Source organism: Mytilus californianus, unplaced genomic scaffold (assembly GCF_021869535.1).
Source record: "Mytilus californianus isolate M0D057914Y unplaced genomic scaffold, xbMytCali1.0.p SCAF_1, whole genome shotgun sequence".
Classification (NCBI taxonomy): domain Eukaryota; kingdom Metazoa; phylum Mollusca; class Bivalvia; order Mytilida; family Mytilidae; genus Mytilus; species Mytilus californianus.
Genome location: NW_026262581.1, coordinates 60,981,933 through 61,008,274, shown reverse-complemented (window position 1 = coordinate 61,008,274; position 26,342 = coordinate 60,981,933). Strand labels below are relative to the sequence as shown.

General features: G+C 31.8%; 1 protein-coding gene across 1 annotated transcript; it reads right to left on the bottom strand.

Annotated features, from left to right (window-relative positions):
• Nucleotides 1–275: 275 nt before the first annotated feature.
• Nucleotides 276–26,127, bottom strand: LOC127704951 (uncharacterized). Its single transcript, XM_052209199.1, has 3 exons — nucleotides 25,725–26,127; nucleotides 5,134–5,231; nucleotides 276–1,838 (listed from the first exon to the last, which is right to left on the bottom strand). The coding sequence occupies exons 1-3, from the start codon at nucleotides 26,121–26,123 to the stop codon at nucleotides 284–286; spliced, it is 2,052 nt and encodes a 683-aa protein (XP_052065159.1). The 5' UTR covers nucleotides 26,124–26,127; the 3' UTR covers nucleotides 276–283.
• Nucleotides 26,128–26,342: the final 215 nt, after the last annotated feature.

Here is a 26,342-nt window from a genome sequence, read left to right as displayed (position 1 = left end):
CTAAATAATATTTACAAAATAACAAACATAACTGTTTGCAATTAAAAGTAAAACTAAATAACAAAATGACATATTGTTACCAGGTTTGCGATTCAAGCTCATGAGAGCCTCTTTTTTAAGGTTTATAATCTGAAATAATTATTGAAATTTATTACTTAACACCTGTTTATTTATTCTGTTTTATGTTACATAAAAGGTTAATAACACAAAACTATTTAGTAACATACATGTAGAATAAATAACAAACAAATAACAAACTTTGAAGAAAAAGTATATAATTTCTTTAACCTTTATTCGGATTACAGTCTTTCCATATCCATTCATTTGAATAATCACAGAAAAATTCCATGTAAATATTTGATTCTCTTTCTATTGGTGTGAACTTGCCATAGAACTGCCAGATCGATAAAACGGCATCACCAAAGTCGTTACCATACATAAGTGGACTCTGCGCTGTGACTTTAATTGCTCCAGTACAAGAGACATAGTACAGATTTCCATTCTCCCATTTTCGGCATGTAGGTTTACAGAGTCGCCCACAGGCATCAGAAGCAGTGATCATTACTTCTGTTGGTTTATCTGCCGTAGGTTTTTGAACAGCGATGTACCCGATATGAGAGGATATAGGAAGTCTGTTGTCAACAAACACATAATCTGTGTAAGTACCGAAGTAACTTAATCCAGTAGACTTAAGTCTTACTTTGAATGCACCAGATTCATCTTCTAGACAATCATTATATGTTGCTGGATTACCTGGGCGAACAAGATTTTTCAGATCTTTGTATTTGTGTTCGTCGTACATATCATACCTACTTGGATTTCCGTTAACGTCAGACTGTGATGAAAAGTGAGCCTCTTGAGGTCGAAGATGAACGACTTTAATCGGTATAAAGGCCCATTTTCGTACGTCACATGCGCAACCCGCTATAAAATTATTTTGTATAGGTTTTCCCATGCATGGTTCACGTTCTTGAGGAAGGTATATATTTGTTATTTGTTGAGAGTTAACTGTTATTTTATAACTGTGATGTATAGTTGTGTGGTGTACATGGGTATCTCTTTTTGTCCTTTTGTTTTGCTGGTTACGGAAATTCATCTGGACTCGTCCATTTCTTCTTGCATCAACTAATGGCTGCGTTCTTTTTCTAAAATTTTTATCTACAGCAGCACATTCTGCCCCGTTAGTTCCCATTCTACATTGCAGATCAGGAGACCCACAGTAAGTGTTCTGTCTTGAACAAGTAGGCGATAGTTGATAAAAACTTTTTCGTGCCAGCTGAACACCATAGCCATCACGATTTGTTGGAATACGTCCAAGAAATTGCACAACAGGCATATTTCTCATCACAACATCTGGTAACTGCTGAGGTACTCCTGTTTTATGAGGATACGCAGTATTATATTGATGACCGTATCTCCATACCTCCCACAAATAGTCTACAAAAGTGTGATGTAACCAAAAAATACAATCCCATGGTGCTAATTCGATAGGACCCATTGATCCGCCTACATAATTGTGGACATCGTCGTGATAAGATTCCATGGTGGGATAAGGAGATGGTTCAGTCAGACGGTTAATGTTTGGCATACGCATTACATCCCTAACTTCAGCTGACGTGAACAGAGAACCTGCATTACCAACATTTCTGATTACGGCATTGCCTCTAACGTCCTGAAATCCCCCACAAATACCAGTTCGAACAACTCCACTCATTTCACCAAGATATTCAGGTGTCCAGAGTATAGAATTGGCAGGAGTATCCATATTAGCATCGAGACCAGAGTTCCAATATGGCATGGTGACGGAAGGGTCGTAAGACTGTAAAACCAGTTCTAATCTGAAACCAATTGGTATGAAATATTAAAGTATATATAAAATATGCTATGGTTAAAGTTATACTAAAACACACATAACAAGTAAGTCTTATCTAAAAGATGGAAATAATTGATCAAAAATGCAAAATACCCGATGCAATTTGGTCCACTTATTACAGAGATAATTGCGTGTAAAGTTTAACTACCTTAGGAAAATCCAATCAACGCTAATTCCGGAAACAGCACTAAAAAAATCTACCGGAAGTGACGCACAATGGGTCACTTCTTCGGCTTATCTAAACGTTGATTATAATGAACTTTCTCCTGATCGTTTATTAAAAAACACTGCCAATGAATTTTGCTACCCCTTTAAAGCTCAATCTTTATTATGACCAATTTATCTAAAGGAAAAAAATATGTTTCAGAAGGAAGGGAAGTGTTTTAATAATGTGTTTCAATTGAAAAAGGGGGATGGGGTTGGAGTAATTCAACATTGAGTTTTCAACTAAAAACAATGTTCCTTATCGTAGGAAAGAGAAAAATTAACGGTCAATATATTATTATATTCAAGCTATTAATAATTTTTTTATTGAGTCGAGGATAAATATTGTTTATGTTTACATGTACGTGAAGTTGCATAACATCTGGACAAGATATGACGGTAGGGCTTCTTTTCCATGTAATAAAAATTGCAAGTTAAAAAACGGGTATTCACAATACCTTTTTAATAATGTTAATTATCAAACTATAAAGTTCATCAATTTATAACAACAGGTGGCATTTCTGCATATATATGTCTCTGCCTTGAGTAATGAAGAGTTGTCAAATTTTATGCATGCAAAGGATATATTTATTGGCACCATGAACATAAACAAAAATAATATGTATATATGTATATATGTCTCTGCTCAAGGTTTATGAACAATATCATAAACTGTAAAATGAATGTATGCAAAAAATAAAAATATTTCAAGAAATTTTCTTATGTATTCAAACAATAATAGCATAAACATAAACAAATTGTATGTGTAATTTTTTTGTCCTATCAAATTTGAGACTTTCTGTCCTGTGACTTTCAGTCCGTTTACCATTGAGACATATTATACAATTGTATATATAAAAGTTCTAGAAAAATACAAAAATGTTTTTGAAAAAAATGTTTCCTTATTCAAAAAAAGAATAGACTCAAAACTGAATTGCGAATTTTTATACTGTGACTTTCTGTCCTACATTCGTCCTTATGTAGGATTTTGCTGGGACCTGATGTAACATTAGTATATACCAATATTTTTACATTATGTCCAAGGTCTATGGAAAACCCGATGACAATCATATATACTTATACTGATTTCCATTGTAAAATTTTATTTTATTTTTTAATTTCTGTATAGGTTAATTACAAGTTTATCCAGTATTTCATTTTTAAGGAAATAGCTTGATGAATACATATTCAGGTTTCTAAACCAGTCAAGCAGATTACTGTGACTGACATTACGCAATTCTTCACATTATCTGGAGAATAAACTTATATAATTTTGAAATGCTGCTGTAACTAAAGTCCGTCGGTAAGTAAGTAAGAAAATTTAATGAAAGTAGAAATGTACATTATAGCAGAGAAATATCTACACATGTGTCTCTAATCAGATATATGTCTCTGTTCTAATTATCGCAATCACATGTCACGATATAACATGAGTTAAGCCTCAACCTTTTTAACCGGCTATATAAACTCAGCTTCATATCAGTCTTCTGAAAAGCGAACTTCTCATATAGCAGTTTTTTGTAGCCCAGAAAAACCCACATAGTTTAATTTAACAACAAATCAACAAGTTACGTCCTCCGTCGTCTTTTGGAAGCACGTGTTGGGAGTGTCCTATTTCAAAAGCCGTTTCTCCGCCATGGAATTTCACATGCACGGCTCTACTTCTGCTTCTACCATTACGCGGTCACTATCAATAAACTGATCAATAATTATTTTGCCACTTTTGGATGCACATGTTAATATTTTAAAGAAAAAAAGGTTAATTTGTGCTTTTGGAAGTTTTTCAATATTTTTCTAATTATAAACATTTGATTAAAATATTTGTGCGATTATCAAGCCTCGATAAATATATATCAATATTCTCAATGTAGATTCGGTTATTCGGTAATTGTCACCGATATATATCAAAACTGTTATTTTACTTTGCGAACTAATCTGTTTACATACGATATTAATACACGTATTTGATCAGGCTGACCCACTGTACATCACTTCTGTCAGGTAGAATCAGAGGGTGTTAGTGGCATGTTTTACTAAATCGTTCATGTGTGCAAATGACGAACAGACAGTATTTTGCAAATATTTTGATAATAACAAGATAAAATTTTATCGGATTTTTTGGCGTTTTTCAACGATTATTTCTAACTTTAAAATTATTAAAACATGTTTTTTGCGTTTTAGTACCTCTTTAATGAATGTCATTTTGATAATACGCGTGTAGTAAAGAATCTGGTTAAATTTGTTTTCTATTGATAAACATTTGTTTATGGAGGGCAAAACTTACAGATAACTTGATATATATGTATTGAATAAATGTTTCAATTTTATGATTCCATTTTATTAGGAGCAAATACTGTTTAAAAATTCCAGAGACATATATATGTCTCTGAAAATTCGAAGCAGCAAGTTTTCACTAAATTATTTTGTGATTGAAATAGCACAGTTCAGTTTTTTCGGTTCGGATTTGTAGATTACTATTCTGCAGCTACATATAAATTTTTATTTTTTTGTAACGTGTAGAAAAAACATATACCTCTGATTAAAAAAAAATGTATTTTTTTTCGATGAAATTAATGTTTGCGCTGAATTCAGCTCTTGCCTTAAAATACTACAAACTATATTAATAAAAAAACAAAACTGTATTATTTAAAAAATACCAATATAGCTACCTGTAAAAGAATGTATTGACAATTTGTACTTTTGCTATTTGTGAGAAAACAATGAGATGATCCAAACGGGGTTATAAAAAATTCAAAAGTCTGCCTAATATTTACATTATATAAATGTAAAGAAAACGATCGTTTTGAGTGATCTATTTTTCAAAAGATAAATATGTTTTCTCATAATTTTATGGGTGTGTCTGATAAAGATTAAATCGTGTACACCATTTCATCTTAATTATGTGCCCTGGTAACCCGGAATGTGAAATTAAAGTGATTGATTATGAGAACTGTAAATTGTGATATATAGAGTTTTTATCCATTTTTATGTTAATGTAATATGCACAAGGATACTTAACATTTAATAAATGTTTCTTCTTATCATACAATATTTACATCAAGATCAGAAATCTGTGATAACCAAGAAAGGCAGGTCCACTGTGAGCAGAGGTTCTGACTTGAGAGTTGTGAAATCTGGCAATCCAACCAAAATACTGAAAAGCAGACGAGAATATACAAAGACGTACTGTTATAAGTGTGTGCTATGACATTTCAATATTTGTAAAAGTTTTCAAAACAAATTTCACTACGCTGTTTATTATTTGTAATTCAATTCAGTAGTCCTCAAAATATATTGTAAAATATGTACAGCACATCCTAATTTGTACGATGATGTTGTTTACCGAGTCCCCAAATTAATAGCCAACTAAATATTATTGGTATACACATATGTACATTCACGGTCCTACAATCTGTCGATTCCTATATTTTGATGTTGCACAAGGGCACGTTTTTCTCTGACTGTTAATGACGTCTTTACACTTAATCCATTGGAAGTTGTACTGATATGTATTATAGTCTTATATACATGATTTTCGTATAAGTTTTTATTTGCTTTGGACTAGCTTTCAGTAACTGCGAGTACTATCAGATCTGTACCTTGTGTCTTTGTGTTTTTGTTAGTTGATTTTGTGCTTTGTATCGATCTGATGAATGAAGCCCTTTTCAAATGATTTTTATAGTCTGTTCTTATTTTGTGCTGTGACAACGTTGTCCCAAATTAGGGGATGGCTGGTACGCCCGCAAAAAAGTTTAACCCGCCCTATTCTGTATGTGCCTGTCTTATGTCTGTAATTCAGTAGTTGACGTTTGTCGCTGTATATCATATTTGTTTCTCGTTTATTGTAATGTTCGTAAATCAGGCCGTTAGTTTTCTCGTTTGAATTGTTTTACATTTGTCATTTCGGGGTCTTTTATAGCTTGCTATTTGGTATAGGATTTGCACATTGTTGAAAGCCGTACGGTGATCTATAGTTGTCTCATTGGCAATCATACCACATCTTCTTGCTTTTCTATAACACTTTATAAATTTGGTGCGTTCGCAGAACATTTCTTAATTTTCCCTCATTAGGAATAGAAAAAGCAGGAATGTGAAATTCAAGGATGTATGCATGCCCAAAAGTGATATAAAAATCATAGCCAAACTATCTGAGTGCAGCTTTGCCTGAGAGAGTAGTAGTTTTGTATGTTTTTAAACCGGTTTTGATCAGTTTGAAAATTCTTGAAAACCACAGGGTGATTAATGTTGTTTTGTGCATTTTTCTGCCATATTAATTCGGAAACAATGAACCCGAAATCTTCAATTAAATCATTTGAGAATGTATTATTCACTTTACCGCGTTGATTACAATATGCAACCACTTTCTGTAGTTCATTTTGAATTCGAATGGATGAATATCCCAATCAACGGGTTGGCGTGGTAAAATCTATATGTCTAATTCATTTCTAACTAAATCAACAATTGTACATGTATGTTATAAATCACTAACTACTGGGCTATTATACCCTTGGGGACTAACAGTTTACCAAGTGCATGATACTTGGTATACAGACGTATTTGCATGGGAATGTCTCATTACAACGGAGATTATTTCGCCTTGCGTCATCAGTCATGATATATTGTTGAAAATTTTGACTAGTTTACATGTTAAAGTTTGTGATTTGGTCGGTTTAAGGGGAACTACCAATGGTAAGTCAATGCTATTTGGCATGCAGTTGTATTCGGTCCAGCCAGCTCTGTCATAGATATTGACTCTCAAACTTTTGCAAAGTTTGGGTGTTAAAGGTTGTGATTAGTTCAATTTAAGATGAACCACTACTGGGAATAATGGTATGTCAAAAATATTTGTTATGCAGTTGCATTAACATTTGCACGTTTCATTTTCATAGAGATAAATTGGCCACGCTCCCTCAGTTATGATTCTTTGAAGGAGAAACGAATGCATAGCTTATATGTTAAAGTTTGTACTTATGTCAGTTTAAAGGAAACCACTTATGATAACTCAATGATATTTGGTATGCAGTTGTGTTAGCATTGGTATTTTCGTATTTGAACGGAGATTATTTGGTTCTGCATTTTCATTCATGGTTCATTAAGTTTTTGATTTGCATAGTTTACATGTCAAAGTACTTCCATTTCGATTTTTTTCATTCTACTATCAAAATTTAATACAGGTGAGACATTTATCTGTGTGAACAGTTTATGTTTAGTATTCTATGTCAGAGACGTCCAAAACCAAACATTTGAAAACCAAGGGTGTTAAAATTATACTTGATGACCAAAAGAGACATTAAAGCATTAAGTTCAACATTGTGTAAGAGAGTTGAAATCCATCTTCTTAGTAATTTCTAAATTTAAGATAATGCATGCAAGTGGTTTAAATACATGAGGTAAAAAGGGGTCCATTGCATGGCGACATGCGTGTCCCTATCCAATATGCCCTCGTTTTTACGACAAAATAGTGTTTGTCATTGTTAGATTTTTTTAAGAAATGAGGAAGCAACAATCGTTGATCCATAATCTCTTAAAGTTTAGATGAAGAAATAAGCTTTCTCATAAAATTTAGAACGGAAACAGGGAATATGTCAAAGAGACAACAACGACCAAAGAGCAGAAAACAGCCCAAGGCCACCAATGGGTCTTCAACACAGCGAGAAAATCCCGCACCCAGAGGCAGGCTTCAGCTGGCCCCTAAATAGAAATGTGTACTAGTTCAGTAAAAATGGACGTCACACTAAACTCCAATACATATAGATGAACCAACATTAAAAAAAACACACAAGACTAACAAAGGCCAGTATTGTTCTGTTACTCTTTTTTCATTTCTAGTAGTAAAAGCATAATAAATTCCGTCTTATCTCGTAAAAAAATTATCCATTGAAATGTTGTTTGTACGCAGAATATAGGTTTGACATTTATGATATCTAAGGTCCATTTTCGCCAATAAATATCAAGTAGTAGCGTTTGTTGCCACCCAAATCGAATAGGAGTGTTTTAACAATGATTAATTAAAAAAAAGCCGCTAAAATGATTTTGAATTTGATTCTTTTTAAACGATTCTATTCCAAAAGTCAGTCATAATAGAAACATAGAAACGTAGAATAGTTAATACACTATCACTTTTTTGAATACTGCCAAATAATCAAAAAATAATGTTGAGGCATTTACTTTCTACTTATGAACATATTACTAATGACCGACTCAAATTTAGATAAAAGAACTCTGAGGGACTAGAGTCGTCAATTATTATCAGATACAAAATAGCTTAGACAGCGTGATTCGTTGAGTCATTAAAATATTTAAGGTTCGTATTCTGTTTTACGTTCATCGATTGGGTAATATTTACAACTGGCACGTGACTTCTGTGGTATAAAAATTGTGTATTACAGGTTAATATTTTTACGCTAATTGAAGTAGCTATTTAAACATACAAACATTTATGTGTATACTAATTTAATTTTTAAATAAACAAAAACACAGAAAAGAAAAGTAAATACAGATTTTTGAATTTTTGAAAATGATTACTTGTGTTAAAAGCTAAAACAAAATACTATTTAAGTGTGTTATTTAAGCATGAAATAGACCCCATGAATTTTTTGAATGAATCACTCTCCCTATTTTGAAAAAAGCATTATTTTTTCGTTGCTTTTATTTAAAAGTTTCAACTTTTATAATCCTTAATTAGCATGTTTACTGTTTCCAAACGCAATTCACCGAATTGTTTTTTTTAATCATTTTAGTTTTCGCTGCCCTTTTAAATTCATTTGCATATGATTATTTTTATGGATAGTAATAAAGGTCAAAATTTAAAATTTTGAAATTATAAATTGTCCTCACCTTAGCAGCAATATACCAACTTCACCTGCGTAGGGAGAATACATTTCTCAACTAATACGATATTCAAAAACTTGCCACTGCTACTCAGACTTGGATGGAGAGTTGTCTCATTGGCACTCATACTACATCTTCTTATTTCTATTTGTAAAACATCATCAGTGTTTGAACAAAAAATAATGTGCCAGGGTTTTGTCAAAGAAATTCTCTTTCTTTTTCTCAAAAAGTAAATCAGAAAGTACCAAGACCTTATAGATAAATATTCAGTGTATCTTCACAAATAATACAAAATGGTCAGGTGTGTTCTGAGGTGCGATTCGGACGCAATTAGTTTTTACAGCGTTGTTTCCATTTTGTTTACCCTTGAATTTATATTTTACTTAACTTGTACTTTATCGAGAAAGTGTATACTATATACGGTAAGTACTATGAACTACAAAAACGTTTTTTTTTTCATCGGCGTCTTTGTCAACTTACTTTATTATACTTCATGTCAAAATGCCAGATTTTGATTGGTTAATACGAGGGAGATAATTTACTCTATCCCATGGCAAATACTCTATTACCCTTCACGAAGACGCTTGATCAAATGTGCGCTTTATTATATACGGATGGTTATTATGCACAAGACGTCATAGTTTATTTCTTTGAATTTGAAATTTAATAGACAGTAATAACAGAACATGAAGTATAATAAATTAAATAACACATATCTGCGTGGGTGATAGAGCAGATTGTTACCCCTCGAAAAGCCAATGTCAACCTTGGCTTCGCCTCAGTTGATAAAATTTTCTCGGGGTAACAATCTGCACTATCACCCTCTCAGCTATGTATTATTTATATAATCAGCTACAAACACATTTTTGTTGGCGTGAAATTTATTTGTATGTTTGTTTGAATTTTTAAGTCAGTTGTGTTGTATGTCTGAGATGTATGTATACACAGTTTTGGCTGCTTATCCCAATTATTGTCACATTAACCTATTATGTCTGTTTGGGTTGTTAACCAAATTTTGTCAATATAAGGGAATTATAAACAACAATCATACCATTGGGAGATTTAGCTAGCTATCAAACCAGGTTAAATCCACCATTTTCTGCCTGTACCAAGTCAGTAAAATGACGTTCAATTGGTTAATAACGTTTGATTGTCTCAGTTTGTATGGACTTCCCCTTTTTGAATTTACCTTGGAGTTCGGTATTTCAGTTATATTTTGTTGTCTAATTCTTTGGCAATTTAACCCTTTCTGAACCCATTGTATAAAAAAGTAATCAACGTGTGGTTGCCGATGATCTTAGAAGATGATTGGCTGAGTTTAAGGGTTATCACCTTTATCAGCTCACTGGATGAATCGAAATGTCCTAACAGGTGTTTGAGAAATTGACAACTTCTTGGAATGTGGAAGTCACTCGAAGGGGATTTTCGTTTATCAAAAATGAAAATCTATTTTATAATCATCTGTAATAAACAGATTCTTATATAGTTACTCGTGGATTATCGACGAGGCTCGGACTTTAAAATTCGATAATTTATCTATCTCGATTGGATAAATCCGATAATTCACTGGTATCAGTGTAAGAATCTATATTTAAACATCGATACACGACTGAGCAGTGAGATCGCATTAGAGAATACTACATGTATACATGTTTATAAATATGCTAACTATTTAGTCTAAAACAGACTTAAATGTAGGGAAATTTAGCTTAAATATCATCTAGTGTTTTTACAGTGCACTATGATATCGGTCAAATTCGGATGATAAAAATCTTTTAAATTTGTAAATTTTTTACACGTAAGTTGTAATATAGATACAATGAAATAGCATTGATTCTTGAAAAAGAAACCATGAGCCCGGAGGGCGAATGGTTTGTTTTTCATGAATCAACGCTTATCCATTGTATCTATAACTTAAACTATTGTGTTAATGTCTTTTCAAAATCAAAGCCTTTTCTTAATTAGAAGGTATTGTAAGTGAGTTTGAATAACCATGGTACCATGTTCAACGATGCATTACTAAAAATAAGATCACAACTAATTGGTTAGAAAAATAAAATACAAATATAACACAACACGTCTGCCTTTAAATTATCAGGCATCTGAATATAATCTGTGTTTACAAAATAAGACATATTCGAACTTATTTCTAATAAAATTGAGAATGGAAATGGGGAATGTGTCAAAGAGACAACAACCTGACCAAAGAGCATATATAAAAGTATATATAATAAGTATGTTACCGAAATTTCTAGCAAGAAGCCTAATTCTAGGCACATCACGATTTACTCGCATAGGAATTTGCGAATAAACATTTGTAAAATTATGTAGTAAAACAGATGAAATCTTACTATATTTATAAAACAAAAATGGACGAATTGAATGTAATCATATGTATATCATATGTTCATTTATATATATAAAATAGAAATGTAACCAATTAGTAGCCGAGAGGTTTTGTCGATATGTTGATGTCGGTCACACATAACAGATTTCAAGGACGGGTTCGATTCCCAGTGAAGGCATATAAAAATTACAAAAATTAAAGGTAAGTTGTTAAATTAATTCCATTAGTGAACAGAAATCAGTAAATTAGCTAATTCAAACTTAATGAAATTAGACACACAAAAGAAACAATTGAATATAATTAGGTGAATCAATTTCAACGACAGATTTAGTAAGCGTTGATTCTAGAAAAAGAATCCACGGTAAATGAATAGGCAGACGTCACGACAATGGTTTAATCTAGTATATTATGTGTTTGTGCTGTATTTCTGTCACGTAGTGTTGTCATTTGAGCGATATTTTTTAACATTGTCATAAAGCGGGAGGTTTGGCTAGCCATTAAACCAGGTTTAACCCACCATTTTTTCTTAAAATGTCCTGTACCAAGTCAGGAATATGGCAGTTGTTATCAAATAGTTCGTTCGTTGGCGTTTGTTTTTGTTGCACTTCAGTGTTCCTGTTGTTCCTTTGTTTTCCTCTTATAGTTGATGTGTTTCCCTCGGTTTTAGTTTGTAACCCGGATTTGTTTTCTCTCAATCGATTTATGACTTTTGAACACCGGTATACTACTGTTGCCTTTATCTAAATAGTTCTTATTAACCATGCTAGCGTGTTCGTTTAAAATGATTAGCAAGACTTACCGTTGCACCACTAGGAATAAATTGACAACCCAACATTACTCTTTAAATACATGTGTATTTTTCATTTGCCACAACTTTAAGAAATATTTTTCGAATCGTTATTTTTGGTGTAAAATTACAGTGAAAATCTGTAAAATAAACTATTATACTGTCAAAAAGAAACAGGAATGTCGACTAGTTTTGACCCTTCGGACCTATAATATTATGTATTTGACTTCAAAACTTAAACATTTAAACTTTCATATTTGTTCTTTTTATTCAGAATGGTTTATTTTTTTAGAAATTTCGCACTAAAGAGTTTAGATTAATAGACATATTTCATAGTACTTCAAACTACCAAACTACAACTTTCAGGTTTCAAGAAATAGAAAAACTTCAGAATCATATTTTTCATATCAACGTTGTAATAAACTTCAGAGCAATATGACAGATGGATTTAAACACAAAAACCCTTTTTTTCCGCGTTTTTGAAAAAAAAAATTTCATGGATATATAGTTATAACCGTAGTTTGGATACTGTCTCAGTGACGTATACCCAACATCTCCTTTAATTGATATTATGTAACCTTAAAATCTTAGAAACATTTCAAAATATTTATTGTTAATAGCAGTTTGTATTTACGTCATATTTCATTTTGTACGTAAAAGATCCGAGATACAAGGATGATATATAAGTATGATCCTTGAGTGTCCAACAAAATCGGAGTTTGAATTGTTTTTTTTCTGTTTTTTTTTTTTGTTGTATTACTACATGAATCAAATATTGCTCAATGCAAAAGTTATCGAGTCAAAATGAAGAATATGATATTTCTATCAAGGTTCGGATCTCTTATACAAAAAAAATCTACGACTGATATAACTGAAATGACTGAAATATTAAAGTATTTTTCCAAACTTGATGATATTGGTTCTGTGCACTCTTGATTCTTTAAAATGAAACTGTTGGATGTGAATATATAATTAATATTCAAAACAAATTCCTATAAACTTTTAAGAATTTTTTTTTTTATTTAATGAATGAAATGTTTATAAAGTGCGCACTGAAAGGTCCCTGGCATAATGCATTTGCGTAAAATAATTGATATTGATATCCAATGAGAACCACGATTCAGGTAATATCAACGACACATGGATACTCAGGTCTAAGCTGTTTTGCTATTCTTCTTTAAAGCTACAACAAATAATGTGTTTTGAAAAAAAAATGAGTCAGAGTTTATAAAGTATAGCTTTTCTATGTCTAGGACTTGATGAAAGTATATTCAGTGTATTCATATGTGCAAATGCTATATCATGCGATATAAATATCATAGAAGTCAATTCGGCACTGGCATGAAAATAGGAATATTGCACTATTTAAATTTGCTGTTTTAAAATTTCGAAATTATCTTAAACTCAGGAATGCAAAGCTCTAATTCCGGATTTGCCGTTACGTTTTGTCCTTTTCGTGTTTTTTTTTTTGAACTCTTCAACATTTGTTTTTCGTTTTGGACAAACATTTTGACCACGAGCATCAGTAAAGAGACAGTAATTGTCGAAATGCACATCTGGTACAATAACATTAGTACCGTTTATGTTGTTGACAGTATAATAAATTGCTTGAAACAGGTTGCACAGGTTATGGCAATGATTACTTTTAAATGTTCAAAATTTCTTATTTCGATTTCGACAAACTATATATGACAACAGAGTCATACTATAACCAACATTACTTGATCCAATATCAAATGAATCATTGTGTTCTTAATAAAGTTTGACGGAAATGTTTTCTTTCATATCCGTCAAAAGAAATAATGGATGAACAAAATACAACTTAACACTTTAACCTTGTATACATAAGAAGATTACAACACAGGTTGCAAAAACGAAAACAACAAAATAGAAATGTGTGTTTCTTTAAACGTCATGTAGCGACATATTCTGTGATACCTATATTAAACACAAACTGACATACGTCTTACTTAAAGAAGTGATGTAGTTTTGATAATTCCACTCATAAAGGTTCAATCGGTTGATTTACGCTAGACGTTTTAAATATAAGCTCGGTATCTTAATATGTTTTTACAACCACTGTATTGATGCCTCTGCTGGTGAACGTTTCATCCCCAATTTATCACATGCCCAGTAATCGGCACTTTGTGTTGATATGAGCCAGGTAACCTTGAAAAGTTTTTTCCCTTAAATTTATATAAGTATATTATCTATATCTTGATATATTTTAACAAGAAGAAATTGTACATAATAATAATTAATCGTCTGACTCAACAAGAATTGCAACCAGAGGGACGACTATAGATTATAATAGACATTACCAAGAGACAATTCAAAACAAATGCTCAAAGAAGTTTGTGTTTCAAAAAATTAAAAACTGTCTTTGATATTAAGATATTTCTAAACTGATTATAGCATTTCAATCGTTCTGATTTTCTTTTTTAAATGGTAATAACACTTTATAAATTTTATGCGCCTGGAGCTCTTTCCTAGATTAACCTTTTTCAGGAACGCTCAAAGTGGAATCTTTGAAAGCCAAGGATGTACAAGAACCGAAACAGGTGAAGAGATATATGACCAAAAGGGACCTAGAAATAACAGCTAAACCCATTTAAGGTCAACGTTGCCTGAGGGAGTTGAAACCGAGTTATTTTTATAATTTCTAAATTTATAAACAGACAATTTAAGAAAAGAATGTTATAAATCATGTCAGTAGCAAAATACTGATAACTGAGCTGATGATACCATCGAGGGCTGATAGTCCATTACCAGCTGTATCGACCCAGTGCTATAAAATTGAAAATAACGCTTATAAGTTTTATGCGTCCTGAAGCACTTTTTTGATTGATCTTCATCAGTATAGCTCAAAGCCGAATATTTGAAGCCATAGATTCAGGAGTACTTCCAAAAATTTGAAAGTTATTTGAATTTTAAATAAAGATAGCATAACAACATTCTTAAATATATTTGATCTAAAATCATTTCACATAAAAGAGAACATCTTTTTTTTCTATTAATTGGATTTTTAAACACGATGTTTTTTGCAGTCTTGAACTTTAAATACCAGAATAGTCATATACTTTACCGAATGTGTCCTGTTGCTATTAGAGACATTTTGAGTGAGTGTTGAAATGGATGGTGGGCGTTGCATGTATAGCGAAAGACGTTTATCCTGTCGGTTTTGTTTGTTTTTTGAACTTTATGCGACTCCCCATATCTTGATTGTTATCTTGATTTTTATCCTCTTAATTGCTTTATGAGTTTTAATAGCGGTTAAGTACTGTTGTTTAAATTAAACTCGTTTTCTTCACTTACAAATAAAAATTTTGAAAATAAAACTAAGCAATTTTCTTTTATCAATAATGAAGATTTAGACTTTTCAAAAGCAAACATTTAGAATATTTTTTCTTAAAATTTTACTGTCATGCATACATTTTAAGAGTTTTGTCTCGTCTGCGAATATGTTTATGTATGTATTAACGTTTCTTCACTTACAAATAAAAATTTTGAAAATAAAACTAAGCAATTTTTTTATTAATAATGACGATTTAGACTTTTCAAAAGCAAACATTTAGAATATATTTTCTTAAAATTTTACTGTCATGCATACATTTTAAGAGTTTTGTCTCGTCTGCGAATATGTTTATGTATGTATTAACGTTTCTATGAATTTGACAATGTTTAATGGTGGAGAAGTGATCAACAATATTCCAGACACGAATAATAATTGTTAGCATTTGTAATAAGATTGGTACGTATTAAGCCGTTATAGAAGGTTTTTTGGAGGATTATTTAAAATATGATTTTAATTGGTGTTAGCTTCAGAATTCCATACAATAATAATGAATGTATCATTTCACTTAAGTTTGTAAGAAATTGCCCCTTGACCGTTAACTGAGCTATTTCTAAAAAAAGAAATTAACTTAGGATTATTTGACAAATTGCTTGTTAATATGTAAATCAAATATATTATAAAGAACACACACCACTGTCCATGGTAAGTGAAGGTTGGCCGTTCACAAACTTGTTAAGCCCGCCATATTCTTTATGAACCTGTCCCAAGTCAAGATGCAATAATTCAGTAGTAGTCATTGGTTGCTGTACGTGTTTGTCGTATTTGTTTTTTCGTTAATTGTATTATCATGAAAAGGCCGTTCATCAATTCCATTTTAAAGACATTTTACGAGGCGGTCTCGATTTTTGAAATTATTTTAAATTAAGAAATATATCTTCATCATGCAAAGCTCTGATTCCTAGCTCTGCTTAGACTATACTTTTGTTGTTTTTGGTTTATAAGGTCTTCATCTTTATTTTAAGTTTAGGATTTTCAAATATTTTATCATCGAACATCACTGAAGAGACGTTTATTGTCAAAATGCACATACATAATACTGGTGTAGCAAAATTGGTACCGTTAATGTTATTGTAAAATATAGCAGTCCGTGTTCATTCTTTGGCCTGATAGCATTTTAAAACACTGGTCATATTTGTACGCTACATTGAACTATATATATTGGTATTATAAATCAGTAAACTCGGTAGCTCTGGACTGGTTGTATACAAAATATATCTCACTCTCAAATAGACTTTTTCAGTATATTGCACGTTCTCTACTTAGACGCAATCGACTTTTAATAACTTAAGAATAAAACGTTCCGATAGATAGTCATAATGAAAGCAAATACCGACTTATCATTTCATAGTATCATCATCTAATAAAGATACGAAAGTAGAGAAAACATCTGAATATATGGCTTACATTAAAATGAATGTATAATGGTGTTATGTGGATAAATCCGGAACGTATCAATATCAACATAAAAGAGGGACGAAAGATACCAGAGGGACATTCAAACTCATATATCGAAAACAATCTGACAACGCCATGGCCAAAATAAAAAGACAAACAGACAAATAATAGTACAGGTGACAGGACATAGAAAACTAAAGAATAAGCAACACGAACCCCACCAAAAACTGGGGGTGATCTGAGGTACTCCGGAAGGGTAAGCAGATCCTGCTCCACATGTGGCACCCGTCGTGTTGCTTATGTTATTACAAATCCGGTAAATAGTCTAATTCGGTAGGTCACATTCGTGAAAAGGGAAGGGTATTGTAGTTACGACATACGGAACATATCCGATATCATCTGTGAAACGGTTATTCCATAACGGTCAACCAACTCGTGATGGAGTCCGTAAAATTTACGAAGGGATGATTTCAACTTCACCATTTGGAACTCTTGGTTTAATAGCTTCCTCGTGAGCAGCAATCCTCTATCAAGGAAATCATGATAGGAAATACAAGCCCGGGAATATCGTATCAATTGGGAGATATATACTCCGTATTCAGGCGCTGCTAGAATGTTGCTACATAGAAATGGAAAGTTCACAATTGGGAAGCTGAAATCATCTCTTTTGTCGTAAAGTTTTGTTTTCAACCGACCCACATTGTCAATTTCTAGATGTAAGTCAAGATATGAGGCAGACTTAACTGTATCTGTAGTATCCTTTATCTCTAGTTCGATGGGATAGATTCGTTCAACATAGTCACCAAATTTTGTATTATTTAGTGAGAGAACATCATCTATATAGCGGAAAGTAAAGTTAAAGGATATTGCTAACTTCTTATCTTTCTTCCTAAGAAGTACCTGTATGAAGTCAGCCTCATAATAATAAAGGAACAAGTCGGCAAGAAGAAGGGCACAATTAGTTCCCATTGGAATTCCGACAGTCTGTTGAAAAACACGTCCTCCAAACGTAACAAATATGTTGTCAATCAAGAAATCAAGCATCTAGATAATGTCAGTTTCAGTAATTTTTTTGTTTGAATCAGAGTGATTCTTTACAAAGTAAGATTTATCCCTCCACAAGACAAGATACTTGTATCATAACTGACGTCTGGTTGTATATATATATATATGTAAAGATACATATCAATACTCTGCATATGGACAAAGCTGGACAAGACTCTTTTGGAAAACTAGCATCTAAGTTGACTGATTATTTTAAATCCTTAAAATAGTACTCATCATTGTAATTTATTTCTCATCTATTTTAAAAAAAAGATTAGATCAGACAAAATTTTGAATCGTTATCTTTATACATTTTGTACAGAGATAATATATTTAAAATAAAATTGAGAATGGAAATGGGGAATGTGTCAAAGAGACAACAACCCGACCACAGAACAGACAACAGCAGAAGGCCACCAACAGGTCTTCAATGCAGCGAGAAATTCCCGCACCCGGAGGCGTCCTTCAGCTGGCCCCTAAACAAATATATATACTAGTTCAGTGATAATGAACGCCATACTAAACTCCAAATTGTACACAAGAAACTAAAATTAAAAATAATACAAGACTAACAAAGGCTAGAGGCTCCTGACTTGGGACAGGCGCAAAAATGCCGCGGGGTTAAACATGTTTATGAGATCTCAACCCTCCCCCTATACCTCTAGCCAATGTAGAAAAGTAAACGCATAACAATACGCACATTAAAATTCAGTTCAAGAGAAGTCCGAGTCTGATGTCAGAAGATGTAACCAAAGAAAATAAACAAAATGACAATAATACATAAATAACAACAGACTACTAGCAGTTAACTGACATGCCAGCTCCAGACTTCAATTAAACTGATTGAAAGATTATGTCTTCATCATATGAATATCAGGCACAATCCTTCCCGTTAGGGGTTTAGTATCATACCATCATAACATATATGAGAAGAACATAACCCGTGTCATGCCAACAACTGGTTTTTAAATAAATGTGTTTAGTGCAGATGCAAAAACCCTATAAGTGAATCAATATCAACGCCAAAATATGCAATCTTTAATGACCTGACAACAGTATCGTAACTATATCCCTTCTTAATAAGTCTATTTAAAGGTTTTGTTAGTTTCAGAGGTGAATACTGACATTTTTGTGCTTTATAAAGAATATTTCCATAAAAAATTGGATGTGAAATACCTGAACGTATAAGAAGTCTGCATGTTGAGCTATATTTACGAATGATGTCCTTATACCGATGATAAAATTTAGTAAATGTTTTGACTAGTTTGTGATATCGAAAACCCTGGTGTAATAATTTTTCAGTAATACATACATTTCTCTCGTTAAAATCTAAAACATTGTTACATACACGAGCGAATCGTACAAGTTGAGATATATAAACACCGTAAGATGGTGACAAGGGAACGTCACCATCTAAAAATGGATAATTAACGATAGGAAAGGAAAAATCATCTCTTTTATCATATATTTTAGTATTAAGCTTTCCGTTAATGATATAGATATCAAGATCGAGGAAAGGGCAGTGGTCATTGTTAGTATTAGCTTTATTTAAAGTAAGTTCAACAGGATAAATTTCTTTAGTATACATACTGAAGTCGTCATTATTGAGAGCCAGAATATCATCCAAATATCTAAAAGTATTATTAAATTTGTGTATCAGATGTTGTTTCGATGGGTCTTTACTGATTTTTGTCATAAATTGTAACTCATAGCAATACAAAAAAAGGTCCGCAATAAGTGGTGCACAGTTAGTCCCCATTGGAATTCCGATAACCTGACGATATACGGAATCTCCAAAGCGAACAAAAATGTTATCTAGTAAAAATTCAAGGGCATATATAGTATCAAAGCATGTCCAATTGACATAGTTTTTTTGTTTATTGCTACTAAAAAATGACCTAAAAGAGTTTGAACATATATATTCACATTCTGACTTTTTAAATGCCCATTTAATTAGGTGTGTGAATTTTTTCTTAATGAGAATGTGAGGCAATGTGGTATATAGGGTAGAAAAATCAAAACTTTGAACAGATTCAAAATCACCAATATATGCATGCAATTTATCAAGTACTTCCAACGAGTTCTTGACACTCCAAAAGTAATTAATTCCACTATTTTCGAAGGCCTTATTTGAACAATTTATTATCAGGTTTTTGATTGTACCAAGTGTACTGGTAAGAAGAATAGACAATTTAGTAGTGGAACAATGGCTTGAAGACGAAATGAATCTATATTTGTAAGGTGTTTTGTGTAGCTTCGGAAGCCAATACATAGTTGGGACTTTCATTGTATTTGGTTCTGCTTGTAAAGCGGTAGCTAAAAGTTTATGTTTGTTACAGATGTCGTTTTCTGAAAATGGAGTCAGTTGGAATGTTGGTGAATTGGTGATTTCTTTTTTCAGAACCTCAATGTAAAATTTACGTCAAACAATAATAATATTATTAGCAGCTTTATCGGCCGGGACAAAAACAAATTCCTTGGCTAGTTCTTTTAGTTTATGTTTGATACGAGAAATAGGTTTATTGTTTACATATCAGGTACTCATGACAGAAAGAAGACCGGTCTGCTCGAAAAGTTAGTTGTTTAAAATTAATAGATTTCGGGGTTGGGGGCGTATATCATACTAAAGATTAACTGAAAATTGATTTTTTAAAGAAACTAAATATTTTAGAACACATTTGTCCAGATGCTGATCATGTTTGCCTTATTATATTCCTATCGAGCGCAAAACTAATACATTATACGCACTAGTGAGTAAGTTATTTAGTAATCCTATTTGATATTCAACTACATGCTTACATTTCAAATACAAATACTTTTTGAAATATTATCAATATTTGTACATGTGTAAAAACGCAAAAAAGTTAATTCCCAACAAGAAGACTTCCCGAAATGAATGTTTGATGTTGATTTAGTTATCTTTAAAATCAATTGACCAAATAGACAACAGAGTTTCTAAATTCCATGAGAATTTCATAAGATTTATGTTTTCGTTTACTGTAAAAAGAAAATGACTTTCCCGCAACAAGTGAATAAGACATTTACGAATAGATTAATCCTGACTGTTTATTTCTTTATTGAAAATGTTGGCTGGTATTTGTCTTTTTCTCTTTTTTTTCCGTTTTGGTCATGCTATTGGCCGTCCTTCTTAGATTATGTTTTTTATCACTTATTGTCCTCTAAACCTTTAAAGCAAGACATTAATATCAAGTAGGAAGTAAAATCCGATGTGAAAACGAACAACATTAATAATTTAGAAGGATCCTGTATTACGCAAACCAATTTGAAATGGCTACCGTTGTTTTATTCCTTAATGGTGTCAACTTATTCTAAATATTACACTCTTTGTTTTCAAATTTGACAGATAGTCTTGCATAACGAAGTAATTCTAAAATATAATCGCATTACGCATTACTAAAAAGAAAATTGACAATTTAGAATTGAAACTTCCTGTTTCTAAAACTTCCTGTTTTCTTTTCGTGAAAAAAAAACAAATGTATATATGTTCTGTTGTTTTTATTTTCAAATAACATTTCAAAAGTATACTTTTCAATAACATTAACGGTTCAATTTTATTGCACTAGATGCGTATTTCGACAACTAATGCCTCTTCAGTGATACTCGATGTCAAAATAGAGGCGAAAGATACCAAAGTGATAATCAAGCTCAAAAATCGAAAACAAACCGACAAAGTCAAGGCAAAAAAACGACCAAAAGAAAAACAACAGTATTCAAAAGGCAATATACAGAGTGACCACAGGTGTTCCGGAAGGGTCCGCAGATTCTGCTCCACGTGTAGCAATTATTTCAATAGTTCCTTAAATAATTGATTTTTTATTTGACTTTCAAGTACATTGATTAAGAAGAGTCAAACGTCTAAATTTAGCTTGTGAAGTCTGGGTGGACTTGTATTCTGTCAAAATATTTGATAAGTTTGTTGAAAGAGATTTTGTTGAACACATAGTAGACCCTTTATATAATATTGCTTATAAATGAAAAAAAAACCCACCATAAATCTTTTCTGGATTTAACTTCATGAGGAACACTCAAACCAACAACAGGAAAGTCAAAGATGTATAATAAACGCACTATACTTGATACTAGGCAGGGCAATGTTAGAAACCAGGAAATTGAATGGGAAACCATTGTCTGTATCACTAAAAGTTATATCAAAGGTAAACCCAACCAAGATGTGAATTGAATTATATGAGAATTTATCATATGAACTTTTATGTTTAACTATTTTATTAGGCACCCAACGTTTACTAGTAAACCAATTTTGATCTGAAACAGCTATTTTGATCTGAACAGCTCTTGAAAGACTGAACAATACATCATTAAGTCATGTCCAATCTTTCAGTTATTTTTCATACTTATTCCCTGTGGTAAATGCAGTAAAGACAATTCGCTTGCAGTCAATTTAGAACTTTTTATAAACGATAACAATATTATAACAACTGTACATTTTTTACATGCACAATATATACACATGTATTATGTTCTTCACATTAAATGGAAAAAGTGGCTATATGCTGCACCTCGATTCCCGGCAAAAATACTTGAACGCTTTTTTTAGTTTTCAAAGTTTTTTCCTCAAAGCGACTTGGACATTTTATCAATGAATGATTTTGCCCATATACTCATATGTTCTGGAAAGTTAATCACATTCTCGTTACGTTCATTATGACATTAAAACATTTATATCTTATAAATGCATTAAAAGAATGAATAGGAGCGGAAATATTCAACAATCACAAATATGAAAAGCACGTTTTCTTTCAACAGTAAAACTCACCTAAATGAAAGCTAATACACAATTTTATAGGAATATTAAGTCATAACGTTCTCAGACAAACCCCCTCTTTTCCTGGTCTCTATGATTTTAATTTACTTATACTTTCGAATGTCCAATATTTGGCTTCGTGAAATATCAACTTCTCCTAATATGTTTACGAAGTATACAATAAAATCCGGTGTCTTGTAATTAATGTAGTTGGCATTATTACTGATTACTTTGCAATATTTGAAACCTAGGGAGCACAATGAGGATTTGTCCGATCTACCTCTTAAAGTTATATTGTTCTATCGATATATATATAAATAAGAAGCTGTAGTAAAATTGTTGGTGAGACAACTCACCACTGGGGACCAAAATGACATAGATGTGAGCAACTATAGGTCACCGTACGGCGTTCACCAATGAGAATTCAATATTAACATATACTGCATAGCACTATAAAAGGTCCCGAAATGGAAAATTGATATGAATGACTGCTAGCGACCAGCGGCAAATATTCCAAGCATGTTCAGGCCGAGAGATATTCCACCATCACGCTTGGTCGGATTTTTATTTTTTTAACTATGAGGGTGACAGTTCACATCAGAAGAAAAACCACCTTACTCAAACATATTCTGACTTCGGCCGGACAGTATTTGCTCGTAACTCCTTCATAGTGCGTGCTTCGAGGAGCATATTCTAAATTTTAAGTCTTTAATTTTGGGCATCGTAAAGAGAAATCTTCAAAAAAGATGAAAACCCAGACAAACAGTATATAAATTATGCATACGAAAATATTTTATTATATAATATTTCACAGAATGTGTTTACTTCAATCAATACAAACTAAAACTATGTCAAGTTTATTTGATTTACAGTATGATGGGAGCGAGTCACTTCATATTTGGTTTTATAGAAGTTAGATTACTTAACCATGTTAAAGGGGCATTAGCTGTCAAATTCACGTTCACCGATTTTACTAAAATTCTCATATTTGATTTATAACATACTAAAACGTATATTCAAATTACAATAAGTCTGAAATGAACAGTTAACAATGCATTTACTCGATAATATATATCAACATTTCGTGTGTATTTTAGTCTAGACGCCATCTAATTAACCATCGAGATGACCTCCGAAGACTGCCGACGGTCACATAACCCGATATAAACATAAACATAAATATAAATAGATAGCGACCTCGTGCAATTGGACTTTTCTAGGTCTGTTTGATTTCATGTTATAGGTTAAAAAAATAAGTTAATCCTCGTTTTTACCGGTTTAAGAATGATTTTTTGTGGATCGAATCAGTCAACGAAATGATTCACCTTTGTTTCACTTTCAATGTTGACATTCTTTTCCTTTAAGTGGCTGAACACGACTAATACGTCCGTAACCAATCTCTTGCTAATGGGTTAAATTGAAGGTCACATGAATACGGATTCAATGAGGTCGAATTATTCACTTGCGAGTGAATAATTCATCAGCGATGTTTCTTTGCTTATTTTGACAAAATTGAACCAAATTGGCTGCTAAAAACGAATTATTATTTCATTATTTGAATTTTTACTTTTATTAATGATTGAACAAACAAAATCACATTATAATTCTTTTTTCATATCTCGTAGCTAATGCCCCTTTAATTAGCACACTTAATCTTCTTGTTGTTATCAATACTTTAATATTTTATCATTTAAATATTACATCGAATTTCTAAAACAAGACGGATACCTGTAAAACGAAACAATAGATGATACATTATCGGTTTCAAATATTTCACAGTATATCAAACAATCATGAAAGTAGGAAAGAAATAAAGTTTTGCATGTTTACCTCAGAAATAACGCAACTTTATATCTTTCAAATCATCAGACGAACGGTTATAAGAAACATAACATGTTATATTAAAAAGTCATTATTTCTTAAAAAACACATTAATTTTATATTCTCGTATAAAAATAAGATTACATATTATTGTATCTACACCTTGCCCCCTTTTCATTTCTTTTTTTATTCTGTTCTTTATAAAATTGTAATTTAAATAATTATGATTATGACCATTATATAACGTTTACAATATTGAAATCTCTACTTAAAATGTTTTATTTTCTATTCTCCTGTTTTCATTTATAAAAATTAGACAAACAACAGTACTCATATTTTTTTTTTTTTTGGCCAATTTAGAACATATTCACACCTTTGAGTGACATAACAAAATAAGACTTCCCCGTTGTTATAATCAAATCCTAATATGAGCTCACTTTAAGTGTTAACATGGTTAGTAAATGGAATGCAAATTATATTTAAAGGTCATTTCAACAGATGGAATGAAATAAAGTTAAATTATTCAAAAATGGAGATTTCTTCTGCTTCAGGTACAATTTTATACTTATATATCTAAAATTCCTTCATTTTGAAAAGCACATAATGTTATATAAATCAGCTTTTCTAAAATTGAATGATTTTTTTAATAATGACAAATCTTCATCAATAAATTTTAAAATTACAAACGTTTCAACATCAGATGCTTACTGTTTTCGCTTTTTTTTTCAAAACTTCCTTTGATTTTTTTTATCAACAGTCATTGTTTCTTTTAAAAAAAACCCATAATTGATTTTAAGGTCTCGTATACAAATTAGATTGAATATTATTTAACCTACACCTTTGCCCCCTTTTCAATCTTTTTTTTGGGGGGGAAGGGGGGGGGGGGTACCATATATATTCTTTTATAATGTTGAAATCTCAACTTAAAATGCTTTTATAGTTCTATTCTCTGTTTTCATTTATAATGATTAAACAAACAACAGTACTCATGATTTTTTTCTTTTGCTCTTTTCCTACGGGAATTGCCTTCAAGGATTGTATACTTTATTAGTGCAGTTTATAAGAGATCATTTTCATAATTAATCCACAATGAAAAGTCATTCATGTATTGCATTTTATAGTGCACGGAAAGCCATGTACTATGAAAAATAGAAGGGAAAATACTGATTTTCCTTTGGACGAGAATGGGTGAGTATGTTCTAAGTTACCTATTTTTTTTTTTTTCGTTATCTGAACAGTTTAAGATCTACCACAAATTAATTCGTTTTATCTTTATTGTCTTACCCCACTTCTATAAGCCTGACTCCATGCACTACGCAGTCGTTGTCTTTCTCCACTTGTTAACATTCTGATCTCTTTACGATATTTGCGTCCTGCTTGTCGCTTTTTTCGTTTGCCTGATATTGTAGGACATAGCAGTTTCCCAACAAATTCTGAAATGTCTGACATTGTTGCGTTGTCTTGAGGATGACCGCAGTTTCGTAAATTTGGTCCATTCATCCACATGTATCTTGTTACACATGTATTACACACAGCTTCACTCGTGGATTTAGTAACATCATTGTATTTAGTTTTCATGATTATACATTCTTTTAGATGTTGCGGTAGTTCTATTTCTTCTATCAAGCATGTTCCTATACTAATGTAAGACAGTATAAACAGGCAGGCGAATGCAAACTGCATTATGATACCTGAAAGGGAATGTAAATATATGAATGTAAGCTATAATTTATATAAATTAAATTCCAATTTTTGTTTTTAGGAATAAACTATGTTATTACCTTCGTTGGTCAACCTGTGTTTGTAAAAGCACTTAACTATAATCATGTTTTTATATTAAAGATTCGTAAAATCCCTACTTAAAATTTTTTTTCTCATTTAACTGAGTAACAGTTTGATCCT

Excerpts from the sequence above, each read along its gene's own strand:
- LOC127704951 (XM_052209199.1), bottom strand. The coding sequence starts at position 26,123 with ATGCAGTTTGCATTCGCCTGCCTGTTTATACTGTCTTACATTAGTATA. Across the intron at positions 5,232-25,724 it reads GTCAGGCTTATAGAAGTGGG|TATTTTGGTTGGATTGCCAG; the intron begins GTAAGACAATAA and ends TCTGCTTTTCAG. Across the intron at positions 1,839-5,133 it reads CACAGATTTCTGATCTTGAT|ATTAGAACTGGTTTTACAGT; the intron begins GTAAATATTGTA and ends AATTGGTTTCAG.